Here is a 24019-nt window from a genome sequence, read left to right as displayed (position 1 = left end):
CACTCTAGAGAAAGGGGTCTCGTTCTCACAAATGGGAGGAACTGCAGGTCAAGCATGCATCCTGACGCTCCATTCAATACTGCGGGGGTGTCAGGAGTTGCTGAGCACAGCGTTCAGGTATCTCCGACACTCCCGTTCGCTGAACATGTGACTATCAAAGATAACAAAGATGTGCACTGCAATTTCCTACACTCCGATAGTATTGGATGGGGTGAAAAGACGCATGTGGATCTGCTGCTCTACCCATTAGTAAGAACGAGACCCCTTTCTTGTGATTGCGAGGGGGTTTGTTCTTGTGAACGGAGGAAGTCCGAGCATTCGGATTACAAATGGGTAACTTTCAAACTTGGTACAGCCACTTTACAATAATGGAGGATGACAAACATTCATTAAACATAGTTTCGAGGGGTTAGCCAGGGTTGAATAATAATTTTGGTTATATTAGACACAGCGCAAGAACAAGAATGGCAGATCTTAGACGAGCCCTTTAAAGTGAATATTGTGAAACTTACAGAAAAATTTATTAAAAAAGAAAAAAGAAAATCTACCAGACAGAGAACATGAAATTTTTACAAAAAATTATACAGCATAAAATAATTCCCAGACCACAAACTTCCCCCCAAGACACAGATGCTGGAAAATGGATCCACATCACCAAATATCAACCATGACATTTGTGTTTGTATAATGAATTTTCTTTAAATTTCTATAAAATAAATAAATGCCTATTTACACTTTATTTTGGGAAGATATCGGATAAAATACAAATGTGTTAAAAACACAAAATTTCCCATTTAAAAATAAAAACTGCACTGGATGTGGAAAACGTGAAATAATAAAACGTGCTTGAGGTCATATCTGCGGAGATAGTGACGGCTTTATCTGCAAAACTGGAGGCTTTGGTCTAAAAAAAATTTTTCCAAGAATTAGAGAAAAAAAAAACGCCCAAGGATTCAACTTTCAACTTGGATGGTGGAAGACACGACACAGACTTGGGCGATATCATCGTACTCGTACGTCCTCTTCAGAAAGGTGTCTGTAAGACGCAGGCCAGAAACGCTCTGGGGAGATAAACAGCAGATATACAAAGTTTAGGGAATATGAGAGTTTTCTGGCATTAAAATGTTCATTTTGCAGCACTTTTTAGTGCAAAAGTTTGAAACTTATTTTATACTGCTCTCACAAGTGGGTGGGGTTTACTAAGGGCATCTGACCCAACGATTAAAATTTTAATTATAATTTATGGATGAAATTATGACAAGGTTATCATTTGTTTTACATGTTAATTAAAAAAAAAAATCCTATATTATATTTTTTAAAAGTAACTTTACCATGATACATTCTTTTGTTGTGCCAATAGGAGACCTTTAGTATTAGCAGTAATTTACTGGTAAACTTTGTAATACACTTCATTAAATAAAGCAGCATCTCTGTGCCTTTTTTTCCCTGCTCTTTCTCCTGTAGTGAGCAGTGTATCTGAATGCATCAGGAGGTCTGTTATCTTTAGACAAATAAGGACAGGATCTTTACTTTACACATCTACAAAATGTTTTCCCTGGTGATTCAGCTTTCTGAGGAGATTAAACTCTTTGCAGACAGTCCCTGGATAGTCATTGGACACTATTAGGTTTCTTTATGTCTCAGCTGTGAACACAGGACAGAAAGCTGATTTATACAAACTGCTTAAAGGACCTCTACCACCAGGATGAAGGATTGTAAACCCAGCACACTTACATGGAGGCGTGTTCCACCTCAGAAGAAAAAGGTAAACTTTATAATATACTTTGTTATAGATACCTGTCCCTGGGTCCTTCTTTTTCCTCTGCCTTTCTTATTAAAAAGGAGCTCTACCATCTGGATCATGGATTGTAAAGTACACTTACATGGAGGTGTGTTGCACCTCTGGCAGGATCTGCTCCTCTTTCAGCTTCAAATGCCCTTGATTTTTAAGAAAAAGGGCTTAACATGCATTAACATAAATAGAGCGCAGAGCCCCTATGGCTAATTTGCATAATTTTAAAGCCTTTTTTTTCTTAAAAAGTAGGGCAAAAACAAGAGCAGATCCTGCCAGAAGTGGAACACACCTCCATGTAAGTGTGCTTCGTTTACAATCCATGATCCAGATGGTAGAGCTCCTTTTAATAAGAAAGGCAGAGGAAAAAGAAGGACTGAGGGACAGGTATCCATAATAAAGCATATTATAAAGTTTACCATTTTCTTATGAACTACTGATTTATCAAACTTCATTAGTTACATTTTAAAGAACTGGCATATAATAGGGAATACTGAAAATTTAAGACATGAATAAAAAAAAAAAAAAACTTTGAAACCAGAATGCCAACTAAAGCCTAAAACAACCCATTAAAAGTCCCTCTAAAACAGATCAGAAGAAGCTTGTGGCCCTACTATGACCGGAGCAGACCCTACAGTATTGGAATACACGTGTATTACAATATAGTATAGCATGGTAACTACTAGGTAATGACACACTTAAAAGGGGTTTCTGGGTTACCAATAACCAACATTGATTAAATGCCACCTCTTCCAGGTTTCTCACCTGCAGTCCTTGCACTGATGAGAGTAGCGTCAGCGTTAGAAACAGGGAGGAGCTGGGATGGAGTTTTCCGAGCTGTCTTCCCGATACTCCGCACCAATGAATGGAGTTTGTGTTGCACATTTCCAGAATCAGGTCCATCGTCCTTTCACTGCTAGAAGAAATGGAAGGGGATGTATCAATCCTTTCACTGCCGAACTCGAAGTACAGATCCTATTTTGTCTAGTACCCCCCTTCTCCATGGGGAGTGTGTAGTTCTAGGTCTACGTTCCACTCAAGCGAAATGGGCAAATGTGAAATACCAGACACCGCTTACGGACCACAGTGTTGAGAGTGGTCTCATGAAAGTGACTTAGAGGATAAGTGTCCAGCCGCTGGGACTCCTAGTGATCAGAGGAGTCCAGCTGTGTATAAAGCACCAGGGTCACTGCCACTTCATTCACTTCTATAAGGATGTACAAGGTCTCCGGTGCTCCTGATCCCTGGGGGACAAGTTAGGACCCCCAGATAAACACAGCTCTAGTCTATGGGCAAGTTCACACGATCACTACAATGGGCAATACAGACATCCAATTTAATGGCCGTATTGTGCAAGGTACTACCGTAAGCGAGACGTAAAAAACAAACATAAAACATGCCCTAGTTTCTCCAGTATTTCCATTCCGTACACCCCATAGAAGTCAAGGTGAATGGATAAAACACGGGTTGCATACAGTTGTGCACCGTATGTTGCCGTATATACGTACAGAACCAGTGGGAGGTGCGTTCTGCCAGCCCACTGTATTTTATACATATTCATACGGGTGAAAAACATCCTGTATATATAGAACAGGATAAAAACACAATTGTGTGCATGAGGCCTTGGGCTTTGATCAGTACTGCACAGAATTTTCCTAGAGGATAAGGAGCGTTACGCACCCTGACTAGAACACCCAACAGAATCTGCACCCGTGAGAAGCGCGGCCACCCATAGCGAGGTTACCTGCAGTTAGTGATTTTACATGTGATATCAAAGGGTTCCTCCAGACTGACAGTATCCGGTATGGTCTCCAGAGAAAGCCGCACATCCCCGTATCCTGGAGCCTGAAGAAGGAGAGCGGGACACATTATTTTCTATTTTATTTCATTTTATATAAAAATTACCCTCAAAATATGACTGTCCCCCTACAACAAGGACTAAAAAAGTGAGACTTTCCAGCTGTACACATTCACACAATGTCTATATCCCTGCATTTATCAGCAGCTTTTACTGTGATATACTTGAGTGTATAAGGTAAATTAAAGCAAAGTTTTTCATAAAAATTTTTGTCCATGGACCACTGGGGGGGGGGGGGGGGCGAGCGGCTGGCCACGGATCACTGGGGGGGGCATGCTAGCCACGGATCACTGGGGGGGGGGGCATGCTAGCCACGGATCACTGGGGGGCATGCTAGCCACGGATCACTGGGGGGGGGACATGCTAGCCACGGACCACTGGGGGGGGCATGCTAGCCACGGACCACTGGGGGGGGGGACATGCTAGCCACGGACCACTGGGGGGGGACATGCTAGCCACGGACCACTGGGGGGGGCATGCTAGCCACGGACCACTGGGGGGGCATGCTAGCCACGGACCACTGGGGGGGATGCTAGCCACGGACCACTGGGGGGGGCATGCTAGCCACGGACCACTGGGGGGGGCATGCTAGCCACGGACCACTGGGGGGGGCATGCTAGCCACTGACCACTGGGGGGGGCATGCTAGCCACTGACCACTGGGGGGGGCATGCTAGCCACTGACCACTGGGGGGGCATGCTAGCCACGGACCACTGGGGGGGGCATGCTAGCCACTGACCACTGGGGGGGGGGGGCATGCTAGCCACTGACCACTGGGGGGGCATGCTAGCCACGGACCACTGGGGGGGCATGCTAGCCACGGACCACTGGGGGGGCATGCTAGCCACGGACCACTGGGGGGGGCATGCTAGCCACGGACCACTGGGGGGGGCATGCTAGCCACGGACCACTGGGGGGGGGCATGCTAGCCACGGACCACTGGGGGGGGCATGCTAGCCACGGACCACTGGGGGGGCAGGCTAGCCACGGACCACTGGTGGGAGGGGCATGCTAGCCACGGACCACTGGTGGGAGGGGGCAGGCTAGCCACGGACCACTGGTGGGAGGGGGCAGGCTAGCCACGGACCACTGGTGGGAGGGGGCAGGCTAGCCACGGACCACTGGTGGGAGGGGCAGGCTGAGCGGGTACTACTGAGGGGTAAGCTGTTACCAGTGCCTTTTCCACCCTCGGCTTATATTCGAGTCAAAAGGTTTCCCCAGTTTTTTGTGGTAAAATTAGGTGCCTCTGGCTTTTATTTGGATCGCCTTATACTCAAGTATATACTGTATCTATAATGTTTTAGAACAGCTGAGAGCTTTATATTAGAGCTCTGGCTCAGGGGCAAGTCTGTACCATTCTCTGGAGCTGGCTGGTCTGGAGTCGTCCCCTCTCCCCCAGGTTGGTTTTCCAGACGATGTCCAGCTTGCCGATCACGGTGACCCCTTTGATTACACCGGCTTTTTCAGCAAACTCAGGCTTGGGTTTCAAGCAATACAAGTACTGTCGCGTGTCCAGGGGCTGCAAATACGTCTTTGATCCAAATGTAGACAACCTGCGTTACACAGACCATTAGTCACAGACAACCCCTCCCTTATTAATCTTGTTCTCACTTTGTTCTGTTCCTCTGTTATTTCTCTTAGAAACTCCAATTAATGGCTGGGAGTTACCATTAAATTACCCCTTAATAATGGAGACGGTTAATTAATTTTAATGAGGCTGATGAGGTGGCTGCACTCCCTATTTGTAAGACCCCAAGTAATTAGACTGTTAGAGGTCAGATCACAGGTCATGTGATCATCACTCGGTTTGGCTGTAGGTGGTTGGTTAAAGGAGCAGAGCATAAGAGGGAGGAGCTATTATTGAGAACTAAAGGGTCACGGGACTTGTAGTTTCCAGTGGTGGCCATCTTGGTGATAACTCCTCATACATAAGAGAGGCCATAACATTTTGTGAATCATAAAATCAAACTATTTAAGCTCCATTTTGTGACTAATGAAACACAGTTATGTTACATTCATTTATTTATAGCATCCTTCAGACGTTTATATTCCTGGATTATCAAGTCCAACCATAGCTATGCATAGTATAGCATCAACATGGAGATCCTTACCCCTCACCATCTCTGACCACACTGTTCAACTCAGACACATTGTACATGATGGATGGTTCCAGAGACACCTTCTCCATGAACATTGGGGACGTGGTGATATTTTGTATCTGGGCCTCCAGGAACACTTCATCTGTCTATAAAACCAGGGAGGGTTTAGAAATGGAGATGATATACTATACTAGAGGCAGACAATGCCATCATACAAGCGTCATCATTTTTATTCAATGTGATTAGTCATGCCTAAAAAAATCAAAGTTACCACAATTAAAATGGACGTTCCAACCGGCCTCCCAAACTTAAGAATCAGAAGCAAAGTTAGTCATGTGGTAAATAGGAGCAAGCGATGGATGCGGGATAGGATCACATTCTTACTACCTGGAGATCATTTTCCAGTATAACGTTTTATTGGATTATATAAAGTGTATCCATATAATTTAGCAGAGCTAGAAATACAAGTTCTAAGTTAATAGGGGTCTGGACACCAAGTTATAAATCTTACAATATGTTAGGAAACCCCCAACTGCTGGGACCCCCCTGATCCCCAGAATGTGACTTGTAGGCCACGCAAAAGGGGTTTTCCCACAAATTCAAGTTAGGGCCTAACTTGCTGATCGGTGGGGGGTCTCAGTGATGAGACCCCCAGATATAACAAAAATGGGGGGGTCCAATGGGATCCCAGGTACCTCAGTCGTACCCCCTATTCGCTCCGGGAGATTAATGGAGCAGATGGCCGCACAATGGAGCCGATGGAAATTGCCGGGCCCAGTGCTCACTGATCTCCGTCAGCTCCATAGAGATGAATGGAGAAGAACGGTCATGCTCTGCAGTGATTCAGTATTCTGCGTTACCAGCCTAAGGCGCAGTTCACATTATTGTTAGGTCTTTAGTTATCTGTATCAGTTATTAAGAGCCAAAACCAGCAGAACAGGTGCAAGTCTTTCCAGTGTCTATACAGACGGAAGGTGTAATGGAAAGACTTGCAGTTCCCAGAAGACGACGCAAAGTCCAACTCCAGGAACACTTCTTATTATACAAATTACAATTTATAATTCAGATAATTAAAATCTGTAGAAAAATTCATCCAGGAAGGACAGAGGAAAATTCTGTGCAGGCGAAGTTCTCAGATTCAATGGAAAGACTTGTACCTGTCTGTGTCTTCATTCACTGCTGGTTTTGCTCACAATAAATGATACAAATAATTGAAGAAGTGACCTTGGACTTCGGCTTGTGACATGGAATATGGAATCACTGTGGAATATTTGCATCAGATACTCTGCAGCTTTAGGCTATTTTTGCTGTGGTTGGAATCGTTGCTGTTTTGCTATCAGGGAAGGGAAACTCCCGAATTAAAAAGGTTGAATTTCAAACCTGAAAAATCCTCAGCATTAAAGGGATTGTCCATTTTCAGCAAATAATTGATATTGTTTGTGTAATGAAAAGTCATACAATTTTCCAATATACTTTCTGTATAAAATCCCCAGAGTTTTCTAGATCTCTGCTTGCTGTCCTGCTATAGGAAGCTTCTACGTTTACTTCCAGTGGATAGAAATCTGTCCCCGGTCATGTGATGCCACACAGGTGCACAGAGAGTAATAAGAAACGTGTGATACTAACGGCTCCTGCGCCTTTTTGACATCACATGACCAGGGACAGATTTCTATCCGCTGGAGGTTAAACATAGAAGCTTCCTATAGCAGGACAGCAAGCAGAGATCTAGAAAACAGAAATTACAGTATTTTTCGTACTGTAAGGCGATTATAAGGATTATAAGGAGCACCATCAACAAATGCCTGCTAAAACGTGTAGGTTCATATATAATGCGCACCGGATTATAAGGGGCACCTGATTATAAGAATGAATGACCAGCAGGTGGCAGACCTGTGCACAGTTCAAGGCAGCTGTTGTCTGCAAGTACGGTTCATATATAAGGCGCACTGGACTATAAGGTGCACCTTGGATTTCTGAGAAAATCAATAGATTTTTTTTGTGCGCCTTATAGTCTGAAAAATATGGTAATGCAAAAAGTTTATTGGAAAATTTTATAACTTTTAAATTGCACAAATAATATAATTTTTTTTTTTTTTTTTTTTTAAAGTGAATCCCTTTAATATACTGCAGATTCTAAACCCATAATAATTGGCATTTGCCAGGAGGAAATGCTCCCTACCAAATGGTAGCCACTTCTCTAATATATCAATAACATTGAGATTTGTCCTAATTAGGCTCCAATGAGCTAAGCAGATACACTCACCGGCCACTTTATTAGGTACACCATGCTAGTAACGGGTTGGACCCCCTTTTGCCTTCAGAACTGCCTCAATTCTTCGTGGCATAGATTCAACAAGGTGCTGGAAGCTCCTCAGAAATTTTGGTCCATATTGACATGATGGCATCACACAGTTGCCGCAGATTTGTCGGCTGCACATCCATGATGCGAATCTCCCGTTCCACCACATCCCAAAGATGCTCTATTGGATTGAGATCTGGTGACTGTGGAGGCCATTTGAGTACAGTGACCTCATTGTCATGTTCAAGAAACCAGTCTGAGATGATTCCAGCTTTATGACATGGCGCATTATCCTGCTGAAAGTAGCCATCAGATGTTACAGGGTACATTGTGGTCATAAAGGGATGGACATGGTCAGCAACAATACTCAGGTAGGCTGTGGCGTTGCAACGATGCTCAATTGGTACCAAGGGGCCCAAAGAGTGCCAAGAAAATATTCCCCACACCATGACACCACCACCACCAGCCTGAACCGTTGATACAAGGCAGGATGGATCCATGCTTTCATGTGGTTGACGCCAAATTCTGACCCTACCATCCGAATGTTGCAGCAGAAATCGAGACTCATCAGACCAGGCAACGTTTTTCCAATCTTCTACTGTCCAATTTCGATGATCTTGTGCAAATTGTAGCCTCAGTTTCCTGTTCTTAGCTGAAAGGAGTGGCACCCGGTGTGGTCTTCTGCTGCTGTAGCCCATCTGCCTCAAAGTTCGACGTACTGTGCGTTCAGAGATGCTCCTCTGCCTACCTTGGTTGTAACGGGTGGTGATTTGAGTCACTGTTGCCTTTCTATCAGCTCGAACCAGTCTGCCCATTCTCCTCTGACTTCTGGCATCAACAAGGCATTTCCGCCCACAGAACTGCCGCTCACTGGATGGTTTTTTCTTTTTCGGACCATTCTCTGTAAACCCTAGAGATGGTTGTGCGTGAAAATCCCAGTAGATCAGCAGTTTCTGAAATACTCAGACCAGCCCTTCTGGCACCAACAACCATGCCACGTTCAAAGGCATCAAATCACCTTTCTTCCCCATACTGATGCTCAGTTTGAACTGCAGGAGATTGTCTTGACCATGTCTACATGCCTAAATGCACTGAGTTGCCGCCATGTGATTGGCTGATTAGAAATTGATTAGAAAAGTGTTAACGAGCAGTTGGACAGGTGTACCTAATAAAGTGGCCGGTGAGTGTACATCGCTCAGCCGGAGGGAGATGTGAACTTACTCAGATCCAGACACCGTGACTGTGGTGATCTTTTATATTTGTTATCCATGGCCTTCTTCCTTTTGAAATGCCAATGAGCCTGACATCCAATGAGGGGGTGTTACCAGAGAGCCTCTGTGCTGCAGACTAATAGGCTGTTACATTATGCAGGAACATTTCCCCCATCCCACTGTGTAAGATTACATCAGGCAGGGTAGGGGGGAGTGCTGAGGGAGCAGGGTGAGACTGCGAAGATGCAGCATGGAAATTCTCTGGTAACACCTCCCCAGAGCCCTCCATGCTCATTAATTTTTATAGGAATGATAACAAATATAAGATTTACCACAGTTGCCTGGAGTCCCTGGTTTATCATGAAGGACTTTGATGTTAGATTTCCTTTAATTTTTTTTAAAAAGAAGTGAAATTCCTTCCTCAAAGAGTAGAGACCGTTAAGGAAGGATAGAAAGAGACAAATTGCCTGGTTTTGTATCATTGAAAAAAAAAAAAACTCTAAAAAAATGGATACTTAGATACTTGGTGAATCCTGCGTACTATCCCACAATCCATTACTTTCAAAATTGTTGAATCAAATTTTCTGGCAATCGGGCAAATATCAATGAAGCGGTTCTCAGCGTAAAGTGAAAGGCATTAGTGGAACACAAAAAAGTGGAGTTAAAAGTTAGCATCAACGTGGAAAAGCAGGTTCCCCAACAAAATATGTAGGAGCTACAAATCCTTAAATAGTAAATCTTAAAATAATAATAAAAAAATAATTATATATATATATATATTTATATATATTGCAAGGGGCGGGCAGGCTACATACTGGGGGGGCATATGTGCGGGCAGGCTGTATACTGGGGGGGCATATGTGCGGGCAGGCTACATACTGGGGGGGCATATGTGCGGGCAGGCTATATACTCTGTTTATGAAGGCAGTCCCTGGGTTACGTACAAGATAGTCGAAACCGTATATTTTATAATTGAAGTTCAAGACAAATTTTTATTTTTCCCAGTGACAATTGGAGTTTCAAATTTTTTTGCTGTGATTGGACCAAGGATCAATAAAGCTTCATTACAGACGCCTTACAGCCGATCATTGCAGCCGGGGACTAATGTAAAGCATCCAGAGAGCTTCATCAGAGGTCATACGGGGCAGTGGGGTCCGTCTGTAAGTCGAGTGTCCTCAAGTAGGGGACCGCCTGTACTTGGGTCAATAGGTTTCCCCAGTTTTATGTGTTAAAATTAGATGCCTCAGCTTATACTCCAGTATATATTCATTAGAATAAATACATTATCCATTATGCTTAGCACTACATTCTGTGGATTATGTAGATTTTAAGAGAATTTAGGAATATAAAATTGATTTTCTAATAAAAATCAAAAATCTGAAAAAAAAAAAAAAAAAAAAAAATACTCAGAATATTTTATGGTGAGCTTGCTTTCCCACTGTACAGCAATTTAAGGATGAGATTTCTTGGTTAGACAGGCACAAACGGCAGATTTAAGCAGCGCTTCAGGATTAAATAAAATGATGAAAAAAAAATAAATAAAAAATTACCACAGAACTGAGGTCACTCTAATGGGGAGAAATAAAACAAAAAATTAGAGAAAGAAATGGAGGGTTAAAATGTTAAAGAACAGGAATGCTGGAACATAAACTACGGCTTCACATAGCATTAGTACAAGCTACGACGGGTCACAGCTAAATCCCACTACTACGGTATTTTCAGGAATATTTATACTACGAAAAAAATAAAACAAAAAAAATCTATTCATGAAAATGGAAAAACGGTCATCGACTTTTCAACAGACTTTGCATAAATCGGCAGAAACTTTGTATTATACCTTATCAAGGGAAACTGCTGCCCTCTCCACTTTATCTATTTCTCTATCAGTCTTGCTAACAGCACAAAACTCTGCAGAGCGCTCAGAAAGCAGCTCACTGATTACACAGTAGTCTATGCAGAATGGAGGGGGGGGGGGTAGTGAGTCGCAGCAGCTAAGTCCCTTTCCAACTGCTTTAAGCGGACAGCAAATTTACAGACAGACTATAGAAATAAGAACTGCAGGGAAATGAAGACTACAAGTCCCATAATGACCAGAAAGAGCGTAACTCTTAATGTACACACACAACTACAGATACGGACTATTTCTAATAACTCTAAAAGCAAAAACTCTAAATATTAAATGTAACAGTGATAAGAAAAAAAAACAAAAACAACAAAATTGCGACTGGATGATATAAATTAGTCGTTCACCCACCACCACATTGAACACATAAGCAGGTTACTAGTAGTTACTTAGTGTTTTACATACCCTGGCTGCAAAGGAAGAGGATGCTACTCTATTAGTAAAGAGACAAGCATGCACCGGGCTTATCGGGTCATATTATACACAGTGTGACGTGATATATACATCCATCATCATACAGACAATGACAGAATATCACAGAACTGACAGTTTGCTGATTTCTACTGTAGGTTTAAGCCTGACGTTAAAGGGGTATTCCAGGAATCAGCATAAATCATATACAAGTGGGCACTCAAAATATAAACTAGTGTGTAATTAGTTGTTATTTAAAATGTTGCTCCCCTTAGCAGAAAAATGCTGGTGACATAGACTGTAATGAAGAATTAAAATGCTACTGGCCCTTTAATCAGTCCGTTAATTTCCTCCGCGTGGTCCGTTGCAGGACAGAAGATGGCTGCTGGTCACATGCCCACATCACATGTCCTGCACCTGCCTGGGCAGGGTCATGTGATCACCACTACGTTTGGCTGTAGTTGGTTGGTTGCAGTGCATTCAGTATGGCCAGTGTTGTGGTGATGGCAGTTACACATCATTACTATGGTAACAGAGCAAGAAAGTTTGTTATATCATCACTGGGAGCAGAGCATAAGAGGGAGGAGGAGTTACTGAGAACTAAAGGATCATGGGACTTGTAGTTTCCAGTGGTGGCCATCTTAGTGATAACTCCACCTACTTTAAATTTTGTAAATCATAAAATCTAATTATTTAAGCTCCGTTTTGTGACTAATGACATTGAGTATTGTTGTATTTATTTATTTATAGCATCATGGGTTTTTGTGTCAGACGTTCATATTCCCGGAATACCCCTTTAAGCAGGAGGGCTGCTGGGTCTTTATATGAAAGCCATTGGGAGGAGTGAGAAATGGATGAGTAATATCCAGGTGTCCACAAAATAGATCAACTGATGGGAAAAAACTGATATACAAGAAAAGACACTAAAGGGATTACCTATCCAGATGTCCATCTGTGCATCTGGATGAGGACATAAAAGCAGTCTATAACAAAACTGTGGCATTATAACCAATAACACTGCAAACAACTACAACAGTGCTGGAAATCTACCATTAAAATCAAGCAGGGGCACTTACTCCTAGATCGAGGATCTGCGACTGTGGTAATCTTCTTAAATTTGTTATTCATGGCCTCCCTCCTTCTAAAATCAACTTTTAAAATTATGTCAATGAGCCCAAAGGGCACCTGGGGGTGTGACCAGAGCCACTTCATTGGCTGTTAAAATGCGCAGGGGAGGTCTTCCCTCCCCCTGCACTTCATTCTGCAGCTAGATCACATAGGCAGAGTGAGGCCCATTAGCATAATTTAAAAAGTTGATTTGAGAAGGAGACCATGGATAACAAGTCCCCGTGCCTTATCTATGAATAAGTGTCTCTGGTTTATCATGATGGATTTTGATGGAAGATTTTCTTCAAAGACTACCTGTCAGGTAAATTTGGGACCCTAAACCAAACTACAGGTCCTTATGGACCAGTGGTTCAGGGTCCCAAATCGACCTTTAGTAGAGCAGTGTGTGGAGAAAAAGCCAAAAAAAACCTTTTATATTCACCTCGAGGCGAGTCCAATAAGGCACATCGGACTTGTATCTCAAGATCCTGCACCGGCGCCTCCCCTGGCGGTGAGGCAAATGAAGCCAGCATAATTTTAATTTGGGAAGGGGGTGTACACTTCAAAAATCCAAAAAGGGTTATTTTGGACACTAAACCATAAGGACCTGTGGGTGGATTAGTGTCCGAAACCGACCCCACAGGTTCCCTTTAGAGAGGTTGTCCTAACCCGAAATTTATTCTCCATTCACAGAATAGGGCATAACAAGAGAATGAGAACGGGACTCCCAGGAATAAGGGGAATGAGGATCCTGTTCTCACTGATAAGTGGAGCGGCAGGCCAAGCGCATGTGCTGCTGCTCCGTTTAATTTTATCATGTGCTTGGCAATCTACAGTCGCTCTCATAGAACTGAATGGAGAGGCAGATTGCCTGCTGAGCCTGCCAGTAGTTAGAAACTAGTGAGAAAGGAATCCTCCTCCTACTAATTGCTGGGAGACCAGTTATAATGTTCAATACGAGGGTCTTAGCACCAATTAGAAAGTTATTCCCAATCCATTGGATAAATTCTGCAGTTGGGAAGTCAACACATTTTTCCAGATGAAACCTGACTTTATCCATGTAGGATCCTATAATACCATAGTCATAGGTCACATGCACGTTACACATGAGAAGATCTCAGGGCTTTCCCTCACCTCTGCGTTGTAAAATTTTGTCTTGACGTCAAGAGGTTTAAGAACCTGCATGAAGAGATAAGATATATTGTATTATACAGTGACTCCAGCTCATCAAAAGAGCCAACACCAAGGATAGCTTATCATGATCACATTGACGAAGTTTAAGCACCCACTGGTCAGTAGATGAACAGCTAATAAAACAGGAAGCAGACCGCTCCATTCTCTCTGTAGTGGCTGAACAGTGTCACTGCAGTCTAGCTCATAAAAACAATAAATAGGAAAAGATCTTCAGTAACCTGGTCTGCCCACTACACAGATAAAGACGCTGTTTCCTTCCTGTTCCATCAGCTGCTGAGGTAGTATTACCCCCATCATGTACAGTCCTGCACGTCTCACCTGGAACTTGAAGAACTTCCTGAAGTACATCTTCTCCCCGGTCTGAGTGGTGTAGCTCACAGCACAGACGAGTCTGAAAGTGAGAGAATGTGACAATAGAAGAAGCATAGTATCTGGTACGGAGGACATTAGGAAAGCCTCGGTGGCCCGCTACTCACATGTGTGTGCCGATTTCTTTGACCTCATGGTGGATGACGTCATCTATACAACGGTCTGGTTTTAGTTCAGATACCACCGCACTGGATGCGGACAGGTTTAGCCTCTGTGAGCTTGTCTGGAGATCTGCCTGGAAGGAAGAAGAAACTTCAGTATTCAGTCCTGTGGTGGGTTCTGTTTATGTAGCAATCACTTGAGAGTCAGAGGCGAAAGCAAGCACCGACCCACAGAAACACTCACCATGTGACCTCAAAGTCCTCCAAACTACATGGATTCTTTCACTTATCAAGTATCCTGTGGATAGGTGGTATATATCCTCTATAACAGTGATGGAGAACCTTTTGGAGACAGAGTGCCCAAGCTACAACCTAAACCCATTTATATGTCACAAAGTGCCAACATGACAATTTAAGCAGTAACTTATAGATCCCTACTGTAGCACAGGTTTTAATCATATTGGTGTCCGGAGTTCACCAATACATTAGAAAGATGATGGAGAAACTTGGATTGTAGCTTCCCTCCAGGGTACCATGAAAAGGAAGAATCAAGGTTCCCAGAGCAGGAGCTCCAACGATAATCCATCTCTATCCACGCCTTCTTGCTCCTCCTGTAGTCCTGGCAGCCAAATAGCTCTGAGCATGGCATGTCCTGGGCTGTATTGGATGACAGGAGAAAGCCTTGAGTCCTAGCTGGCAAACTCTGTGTTGGGGTGAAGGCCTGGGTGCCCACAGAAAGGGCTCAGAGTGCCACCCCTGCCACCCGTGCAATAGGTTCGCCACCACTGCTCTATGATATACCCATTTAAATGCATGTTATACAGCAGGCGGAGCTAAGCACATTGTACATAGTGTTCCATTTACAGGAAGCATAGAGCAGGATGAGCACAAAATATCAATATATGCATTTCAGGGATTTACAATCCATATTGCTTGCATTGTATTCATTGAAATCCCAGTTATTGACATTCTTAGGAGTCCAGTGGGTGGTTACTATCTTAGCGTGTCTGCTCATAGCCAAGAGCTGTCAGTCACAGATAAGAACCGTTCATTGGACTCTTTGGCACACGAATAGAAGGGATTTCTCCACTAAATGACCTATGGATACTAAATGTTATATAGATTCTTTTATAAAACTGGAGGGCATCTTTTGGTGGCAGGTGCTTGAGGGTAAGGGGTGGAGGACTTACCTTAACTTGTATGTCTTTAACTATTTGATTGCTGTCGTTGTGTACGCTGATGTAGCTTGAAAAGGTTTCACCCAGAAAAATATTTCTGTGTAAGAAGCAAATAGTTTACAAACCTGATAAGAAGAATCACCCAAATCTTCAGTGGTGAAAGAAACTTGTCTTTACCTCAAAGGGGGTTTTCCGCCTTTCAGATATTGATGAATATTCTACAGGGTTGATCATTAACCCCTTGGTGAACAACCACAAGTTGATCTACGTCACTCACTAATGAGCTTAGCTGCTAGATTTCAGAGTACGTGAAAAAAACCAACCCTGTACTTACCTCCCTCGTCGCTCCCGGTGTCCCACTCAGCATCCATCGCTTCCGTGCCCTTTTGTTTACAGGGGCACAGCGCCTTCATACTGATAACTTTTGGCGAGTTTACACTCCCACATGTCTCCTATCCCATCACCTGCTACAGCCATGGGGCGGTATTTTCAGAGCGGAGGCGTTGTGCCGCGGCGCAGAGGGAAGCAGGTACAAGTTGTTGTTTGTTTTTTTATCACAGATCCCCCCGCACCCTAGCCCACCAGTAAGGTTTTTATTTATGTGGGACAAACCTTAAAGCAATCAAATGATTGCACATGGAAGTGACAGTAAAATAAATAAAAAATGTAAAAAATAAAATACATTTTTATTTGTTTATTTTTTCCCATAACAAAAAGGATCACTCTTGGCATGTAACTTGGCATGAAGAATTCAGTGAAAAACATGGCTTCTTTCTTCCAAAAACACCACCACTTACCAAGATTTGTGCCAATTTTTTAGTTCAGCTGTAGAGAGATCAATGGAGCTTAGTTGCAATTCCACCTACCACCATTGGTCAGTACAAGAGCCGTTGTTTTGTAAGAAAGCAGCCATGTTTTTCAACTTCTGGAAAACCCCTTCAAAGAAAATCTACTATCACAAACCATCATGATAAACCAAGCACACTTACTTATAGATCCAGGCCGAGCGACTGTGGTAATTTTTGTATTTGTTATGCCCAGCCTCGTTCCTTCTAAAATCAACTTTTAAAATTATGCCAATGAGCCCAAGCTTCACAGGCTGTTACAATGAATCAACTTTATCTTATACCAGGCTAACCCCTCCTGTCTATTACTCCCCATGTCCAATGTCATCAAAGGTCCTTTCTTTACCCTGTAACATTTGCAAAGTCTACCCCATGTTTGTATCTGATCACATGAAATCAGAGCAGCCTCCTTGGACTTCTACTCCTCCCCATCCTCCAAGAAGGCTGCTGTGATTTCATGTTATCATATTCATACATGGAGAAGACTTTGCAAATGTTACAGGGTAAAGAAAGGACCATGGATGACATCACCCTGGTCACATGACATGAAGTGCTGAATACTTAGAAGAGGCATGGGACATGGGGATTAATAGACCGGAGGGGTCTGTAAGATGAGGAGTATTCAATAAGAAGAGAGAGACCGTCGGGCACTTCTGCTCTCCCACAATGGATCAGGCATATTGTAATCCAACATCCTTTTTTTCCCCAAAACATTTGTCATCAGTCTGATCCCACTGAAATCTGGTAGCGATTACCATCTAGTTCTTTGTGTTACCATCTTTAGTTATATTTCATCCATCTGATTGGCTCCAATGAGAAAAGTGTCCACAGGTAAAAGCCAAATCTGTTCAGTTCACAATACACTTTTAGAAAGTTATACTAAACATAAAAAGCACAATAACTAAGAAATAGGAAGTAGAAGGCATTACCCAAAGTTTTGTGGTAGCGTCAGCATCTCTCCCAGCATCAGTATTTCCGCTCCTTTTACTGTGGAAGGGTCTTCCTTCATAAGATTATTAAAAAGATCACCTGAGAGCAGAAACGCCAAGATATTATCAGTAATAACATGTCCAGGGCATGAAAGACCTTACCTATAAAAGGGGTGTTTGTTAGAGTCTATTCCTATAGGCCATTGGGAATTGATTGTTATCACTTTGGACATGGTTGACCAATTTGGATAAGAATATAAGATCCCTCCCGCGATCTCTTTATGAAGGAGATTCTCCCAATATTTGTAAGAACGGGAGTCCTTTAAAGGGAACACGTCACCTCTTTAGACCCCCCAAATAGTACCTTGTTCTGCCATTTGGAAGTGTACAGGATGTCTTTTTAGATCTTTAAATGTTGCCTTTTAGTCCCGTCTAAGATGCAGTCAAGGAGGAAGGGTAGCTCGACCAAACAGTCGAGCAACCCCGCCTCCTAACCGCAGTTTGCTCTGCTCACTCCCCCTCCTGCTGACATCTGGAACGGTCTACCCCTGCCTCTTCTTGCCAGAGTCACTCTCAGGTTATATGGTGTTCACTGTGCATGTGCAAGAATGCCGGAAAGTGCTGTTGGCGGGTGGGCAGAGCAAACTCCAGTTAGGAGGCGGGGTAGCTTGACTGCTTGGTGGAGCTACCCCTCTTCCTTGACAGCTTCTTAGGCAGGAATAAAAGGAGTTTGTTTTTATTTTAGACATGCAGTAACATTGAAATGATATAGAAAGACTTCCTGTACACCGGAAGGACAAGGTATTGTTCGCAGGATCCCTTTAGTGTTGCAACAATTATGTATATAGATAAAAGCGGAAAAATTCCTAGAAGGCCAGTAACCCTCCAGTGAGCGGAGCCTGAGAATCTCGCTCCATGCACTGGCAAGATTTCCAAGACCGAATCTCTAACTCTTACATTGAATTCAGCGGTACGGAGCGAGTTTCTAGAACAGAACCCAACAGTCCTTCTCTACGTAACCAAGTCAACATATAATCATATGTTACTATCTCCACCATTTCATTATAGAGTCCAAAATTACCATACATACCTGGAAGGTCCCGCTCTTCACATGTCACCGGGATATTTGTAAATAAAGTTGGTTTCGTAAGACGCATTACTGAATAGGAAGAAAAATAACAGGAATTACACTTCAAGGATTGAGCATCAGGTCAGGGAGCACACCCAAGGAGGATCACCAAAATCTATTCATGTAAGACTCTGCACACATGGGGTATACTGACTGATCCTGTCTGTAATAGATGTAGACGAATGTATGTAACGAATCCGCATCTACATCTGGACAAAAAAACCTGCAAGAGAACTTCTCTTCTACCATGAAAAGTAGAAATAACAGCAGAAAAAATACATTTTAAAAGCCACTTCCATGTGGAAGTCTATATAGTACCAAATGTTATCGATACTGTCATTTGCAGTTCACGACAGAAGGGCCTCTATACTTTTTTTTTTTTTTTTTTTTAAAGAGCTTTAACCCCACTAAACAACCAGTCCCCTCAACCAGGGTATGAAAAGAATTACAACTTTGTATTTAACCATCTGGATTTCGAGTTGTGTAGGCCACAGAGCCTGATGCGATCTGAACAATGAGATTCTTATCTTATAGGACGCTAAAATCGGGTTTCTTACAATTTAAACCTCTAATATGCCAATTGTCTCTCTGATTCACTCTTGTCTAGACTACTGCAACTCCCTACTAATCATTCATCCACTCACTAAACTCTCTCCTCTACAATCTATTCTTAATGCAGCAGCCAGGCTTGTCTTTTAGACCAAACGCTACACGGATGACTCCAGTCTATGTCAATCACTGCACTGGTTGCCCGTCTTCTATCATATACAGTTTAAAATAAATCACTCTCATCCACAAAGCTCTGCATGATGACCTCCCTACCTCTCTGCTCACTCTATCGTCTATCCCGTGATCTTCGATCTACCAGTGATCTATTATGTGCCTTAATTCGAACCTCTCACTCACATCTCCAGGACTTCTCCCAAGCTGCACCAATTCTCTGGAATGCCCTTCCCTGGACTATCAGACGATTTATTCACTAACAGTGAGAAACATACATTTCAGCTACAGTGTTCTTCAAAAGTTCACACACTAGGATGAGGTGGTGTCGCCATTGATGGCATTATAGTGTGCGCGGGTGGGCAGAGCGCCTTTTTACTTTTTGCAGATTATTATAGTGACATCCAGTGGTCAATGTAAAATATTGCATCCATTTAACAAAATCAATACACAGTAAAATTAGCCATCATATTTAGATTTATCCTGCCAATGGGAACGATGCAGCATCAGATCTGTAAAGAGGCTGCAGGAACAAGAGGAGCGCTAAGATGTCGGCAATATGAAATCAATAAAAATAAACCAGAAAAAACACTTTAAAAGTTATCCATCAAGTTTAAAAACAGATCAAAACTTTATTGAATAAACAAACATTTATAAATTCATACTGAACTCTACAACAAATTATATATAAAAAATACAGCATAGAAATAATTACAGCTGAAGAAACCAAAGGGTTTTTCCCCACTATCAGAATGGCATTTATCATTTAGTGAACATACTATATCAGTTATCAGGAATATCCCTTTAAAAGGGGGAATGTCACAGAATGTTTTTTTTTTTATATTTTGAACGAAAATCTGTCCATATGGGGTTTTTCCAAAATCCCCTCAAAAGTGCCCATCATACACAATAGGTAATTGTTGGGTTAAAACGGCTGCCCAGGAGGGAGCTGACAGACAAACACTTTCTCTATTTGGTGCGTATTGTGGATTTACCACAAAGAATCTAGAACATCTGAACTGCACTCAGCAGGTCCATTCAGTTCTGCAGGTTCTAGGTTCGGCTTGATAAATCCCAAATGGTCACAGAGCGAGTGTTTCGGAACAAACTTGCTTATTGGCAGCTCCTGGGAACTGGCTTGTACGATGGTCACCAGACTACCCCTGAAGGCAGAATTCCAAATATTTGCCAGATAGAACCAACATCTTTACCAGCTGTTATGGACAACTAACTTAGGACACCCGACTTAAAGACAACCCCTAGTTACAGACAGACCACTCTGCCCACTGTGACCTCTGGTGGAGCTTTCTGAATGCTTTACTATAGTCCCAGGCTGCAATAATCAGCTGTAAGGTGTCTGTAATGAAGCTATGGATAATCCTTGGTCCCATTACAGAAAAAAAAAATTGTTTAGATCTACAATTATACAAATATACAGTTTCGACTTAAATACAAATTCAACTTAAGAACCTATCTTGTATGCAACTCGTGGACTGCCTGTACATCTACTTTTTAGTTTGTCTTAGATTTCATGAACAACCCAATTTATGCCTTTAAGACATTTTTTGTAGTACAAATTTATAAAAACATATAAATTTATAAAAAAGAAAAAAAAAAAGAAAAATTACACAGATAAAATGACCCCATGCTTGTGAACAAGCAAGTCAATTTTTCCAGAAAGTTTTAACTTTAACCTCAATAATTCTCCAACGTATTCGGAATAGCGCAGGTCACAGAAAATCCATATTTCGCCGAGGTCTCGTTGCAATGTGGCGTTACAGCTGGGAAGATCTCCATGTCTGGTCAGTCTGCTCAACTTATCCCAAACTTCTTCCAGACTCAGGTCCCCACAGACAGAAGGCTGGATAGTCCATCTCCCCCTGTGGTAAAGATTCAGCTTGAGTCTTTCCAAGATACATTTCAGTTCTGGAGATGGAGGAACGATGGAATCTCTGATGCCACTTATTTGGGTACATACGCTCCATGACCGCACGTGTGTGTTCTTCTTTATGTTCGGCGCTTCACATGCGACTTTGTCCTGTTCTGTACATGACACTTTTCTGCTGTCGTCACTCCTTGTGTTTGCCTTGAACTCTAATAGATCTGCCGCAGGGTCATGATAAATATGTGGCTCCACATTAATAGGATCAAAGGAGTCATGGTGGACCTTGGAGGAGAGATCCACTTCAAGAAACGGAGGTTGTTTTTGCGGTTTAAGGGTAAACGTCCGCAAATGATATGGAAACCATGGTACAAACTTTGGTAAAAGTCGAAGTGGAAATTCTTCCAGTGAGCCAGCGGCTATCTTTTGCAAATCCTCCGAGTTGACTTGTGTAGGCCGGCAATGTAAGATGACCTCCATCCCAGAAGAAGTCATCACTGCCACCGTACAAGCCAAAAAAGTTCTACTGATTGCATGGGGTCTTGTCTATTGTGGGGCTTGTACTGGAAGAGGTTAATAATAACGTTACAGCTGTCCGGACGTCTTCCCGACCACAGATCATTGTCTTCCATGTCCTCTTATCACATAGGACGTAGACCTGAAGCAGAAGTACGGCACAATATAGATGGGGTCACTTACGTCTTGGGTCAGGTCACAAATGGGTAGCACCAATTTATATTTGGCAAGGAATGTACCAATAATTGCATATATTTTTTAAAATTCTAGAGCATGATGGGGGAGAGTTATTGTGTGCGTGCAAGATATCCCGGCCAGATACATTAAGAGGCTTAGACCTCCTAAAGTATCTTGCAGGGAGGCTGCGCAGCATAAGACTGCGGGGAATCTCCAGGCACAGCTGGTGTTCCTACACCCGGTTTACGCCCCTTCGGCGGAGAGATGGCGTAAAGAGGATAATCATCACAATTTGATGGAGCTGTGCTACCAATTGTGACTATTTCAGAACTTTTACAACCGTTTTCTGACATAGAAGTCCTGATAAATGTCCCCAATGTCCGAATACTGCAGGACACAGTAATAATTACCAATTTGTGCCCACCGAGCTGAGGTTAAAGCAGCTTTTCACTCTCACTCTAGGACAGTGGTTCTCAACCTGTGGGTCGGGACCCCAGCGGGGGTCGAACGGCCAAAACCGGGGGTCGCATAAAGCCATCGGAGCCGCAATTTTACTGTGTTTTTACGGTGAGTTGCATGGTTTGGGGTCACCACAGCATGAGGAACTGTATTGCGGGGTCACAGCATTAGAAAGGTTGAGTACCACTGTTCTAGGAGGTGCCAACGAAGGAACCCACTGCATAAAATCAATATGACCTAATGAGGGAAGCTGTCGCACTGGGCAGAAATAAAGATAGAGGTGAGAATATGTTTTTTTGGGTTTGTTAGAGAAACCCCTGACACTATTCAGAAAAAAAAATAATACTCTCTCTTTAAAATTCTAAAAAAAATCCATAGTGCCGTTAGAGGGTCGCTAAGAAAAAAAAAAAAAAACTTGCTTTGCTACTCCATCGCACCCATACTTCTGTCTGGCTGGAAGTGCTGGGGTCAGTGATATACAAGCAGGCATGACCCCTAGCAATTCCAGTTGGGCCAGACGTGCCGACATGACATGGAAGAAGGAAAATGGAACCAACTGTAACTACAGTTTGACAACCATTATGAGGTTTTCAAGATGTTCCCAGTTTAATCCATATGCTAATGAGACACTATCCTCAGCACCTGGAGAACTGTTATTCCTGTATAAATTGCTTCCCTCTTGTCCAATAGAGAGGGTAGTGGTCCAGGCAGTAATAGCAGTGCCGCAAGGACATGCCCAGGTGCACCAACTGCCTCATTAGCATACGGATTAAACTGGTGTTATGTTGAAAACTGCTTAATGGACATAAAAAAAATAAAGGTACATTTCTTTAAAACATGCTGGCTACAGATTTCAGCTGGAAACCTCAGAGAGAACACAACTCCTGGGAACTCCCTAAACATATTATATAATTGTCACATCAAATTTGGCCAATACACCCGTAAAGGTGCGTGTCCAGGCTTATCTCACGTAATGAAATCATACACTGGACCTGGGCAGCACGAGTCTAGTATATGGTGCACGCTGCAAAGTATATCCAAATCCCAATTCCTCTACGCCCTGCACCATCTTAGGGTGCTATAACCCCTTTGCCAACATAGACCCCATACCTTCCTTTTTCCAGCATGTGACGGCATATAAAGTGCCTGCCTTTTTCTCCATGGATGGAGGAGGAAATGTGGAAAGTTTGGATAAACAAGGGATGGGGGGACGGGGGGGGGGGGGACTAGGATACACCAATAGATCTGCAGGAGAGGGAAACAATGTTGCAATTTGATGGGGGGTTTTATCATTAGTGTCATATCTCTATATGGGAAAAACACACACAAGATTATTTCCCTTAAAGGTTTACAGCAGAAATTAGCAGATGATGGGGGTCCTGATCCTAGAGGGAAGGTGCAGGAGGGGAGGGATTATTACTAAAACAATTGCCTATAGCAGTGTCAGAGCTTTCTATGGCTCCCGTGGTCGGACATGACACCTCCAGGCCCCCGGACTCTGTACCTTTCAGGGCCAGTAGGTGCTCCTGCTTAGGTTGGTTCACGTCCATGGCGCCTGCACAGTCTGTAGCGGAGTAGATGCTATTTCCTGCTTCCGGTGTAAATTCTAGAGTTGCTCCGCCCACACACGCCTCACGTGGTCATGACGTCATCGGAGGTCCTTTAGACCACTAAGGAAATATCTGCTCCCCTCAGCTGGCAGGATGGAGGGCACCAGCAGGCAGAGCCGGGGGGTATCAGGAGGGGCAGTCAAGGTGAGTACAGGGGCAGTAATGGACGGAGAGGTGGGCGCCTCCTGCTGGGGGTTGACTGTAATGCGGCAATGAGGGCCTGGGCTCTG

General features: G+C 43.1%; 2 protein-coding genes across 5 annotated transcripts in view; one reads left to right on the top strand and one right to left on the bottom strand.

The window, feature by feature from the left end:
* Positions 1 to 533: 533 nt before the first annotated feature.
* On the bottom strand, positions 534 to 23835 carry TRAPPC13 (trafficking protein particle complex subunit 13). Of its 4 annotated transcripts, none has more exons than XM_072137261.1 (13): positions 23684 to 23835; positions 18387 to 18455; positions 17297 to 17396; positions 15535 to 15619; positions 14351 to 14478; positions 14193 to 14265; positions 13815 to 13859; positions 10810 to 10827; positions 5762 to 5895; positions 5005 to 5203; positions 3537 to 3637; positions 2558 to 2705; positions 534 to 1061 (listed from the first exon to the last, which is right to left on the bottom strand). In XM_072137261.1, exons 1-13 carry the CDS (start codon positions 23727 to 23729, stop codon positions 954 to 956), a joined length of 1254 nt encoding a protein of 417 aa, XP_071993362.1. In that variant the 5' UTR covers positions 23730 to 23835; the 3' UTR covers positions 534 to 953. The 4 variants fall into 4 exon arrangements, with proteins under 4 accessions (XP_071993362.1, XP_071993352.1, XP_071993371.1 ...); XM_072137251.1 differs by having other exon boundaries at positions 2558 to 2708; positions 23684 to 23834; XM_072137270.1 differs by lacking the exon at positions 10810 to 10827 and having other exon boundaries at positions 2558 to 2708; positions 23684 to 23834.
* The window catches only part of TRIM23 (tripartite motif containing 23), a 12743-nt gene continuing 12508 nt past the window's right edge, over positions 23785 to 24019 (top strand). Inside the window, exon 1 of the mRNA XM_072137245.1 lies at positions 23785 to 23933. Coding sequence (XP_071993346.1) covers positions 23883 to 23933 — 51 coding nt within the window. The 5' untranslated portion in view covers positions 23785 to 23882. The remainder of the gene's footprint in view (positions 23934 to 24019) is intronic.

The sequence above is a fragment of the Engystomops pustulosus genome, chromosome 1, assembly GCF_040894005.1.
Source record: "Engystomops pustulosus chromosome 1, aEngPut4.maternal, whole genome shotgun sequence".
Lineage (NCBI taxonomy): Eukaryota > Metazoa > Chordata > Amphibia > Anura > Leptodactylidae > Engystomops > Engystomops pustulosus.
The sequence above is the reverse complement of the archived record's forward strand: the minus strand, read 5'-3'. Positions and strand labels throughout refer to the sequence as shown.

Excerpts from the sequence above, each read along its gene's own strand:
- TRAPPC13 (XM_072137251.1), bottom strand. The coding sequence starts at position 23,729 with ATGGACGTGAACCAACCTAAGCAGGAGCACCTACTGGCCCTGAAAG. Across the intron at positions 14,479-15,534 it reads TTAAAGACATACAAGTTAAG|GCAGATCTCCAGACAAGCTC; the intron begins GTAAGTCCTCCA and ends TCTTCCTTCCAG. Across the intron at positions 1,062-2,557 it reads CATCAGTGCAAGGACTGCAG|AGCGTTTCTGGCCTGCGTCT; the intron begins GTGAGAAACCTG and ends TTATCTCCCCAG.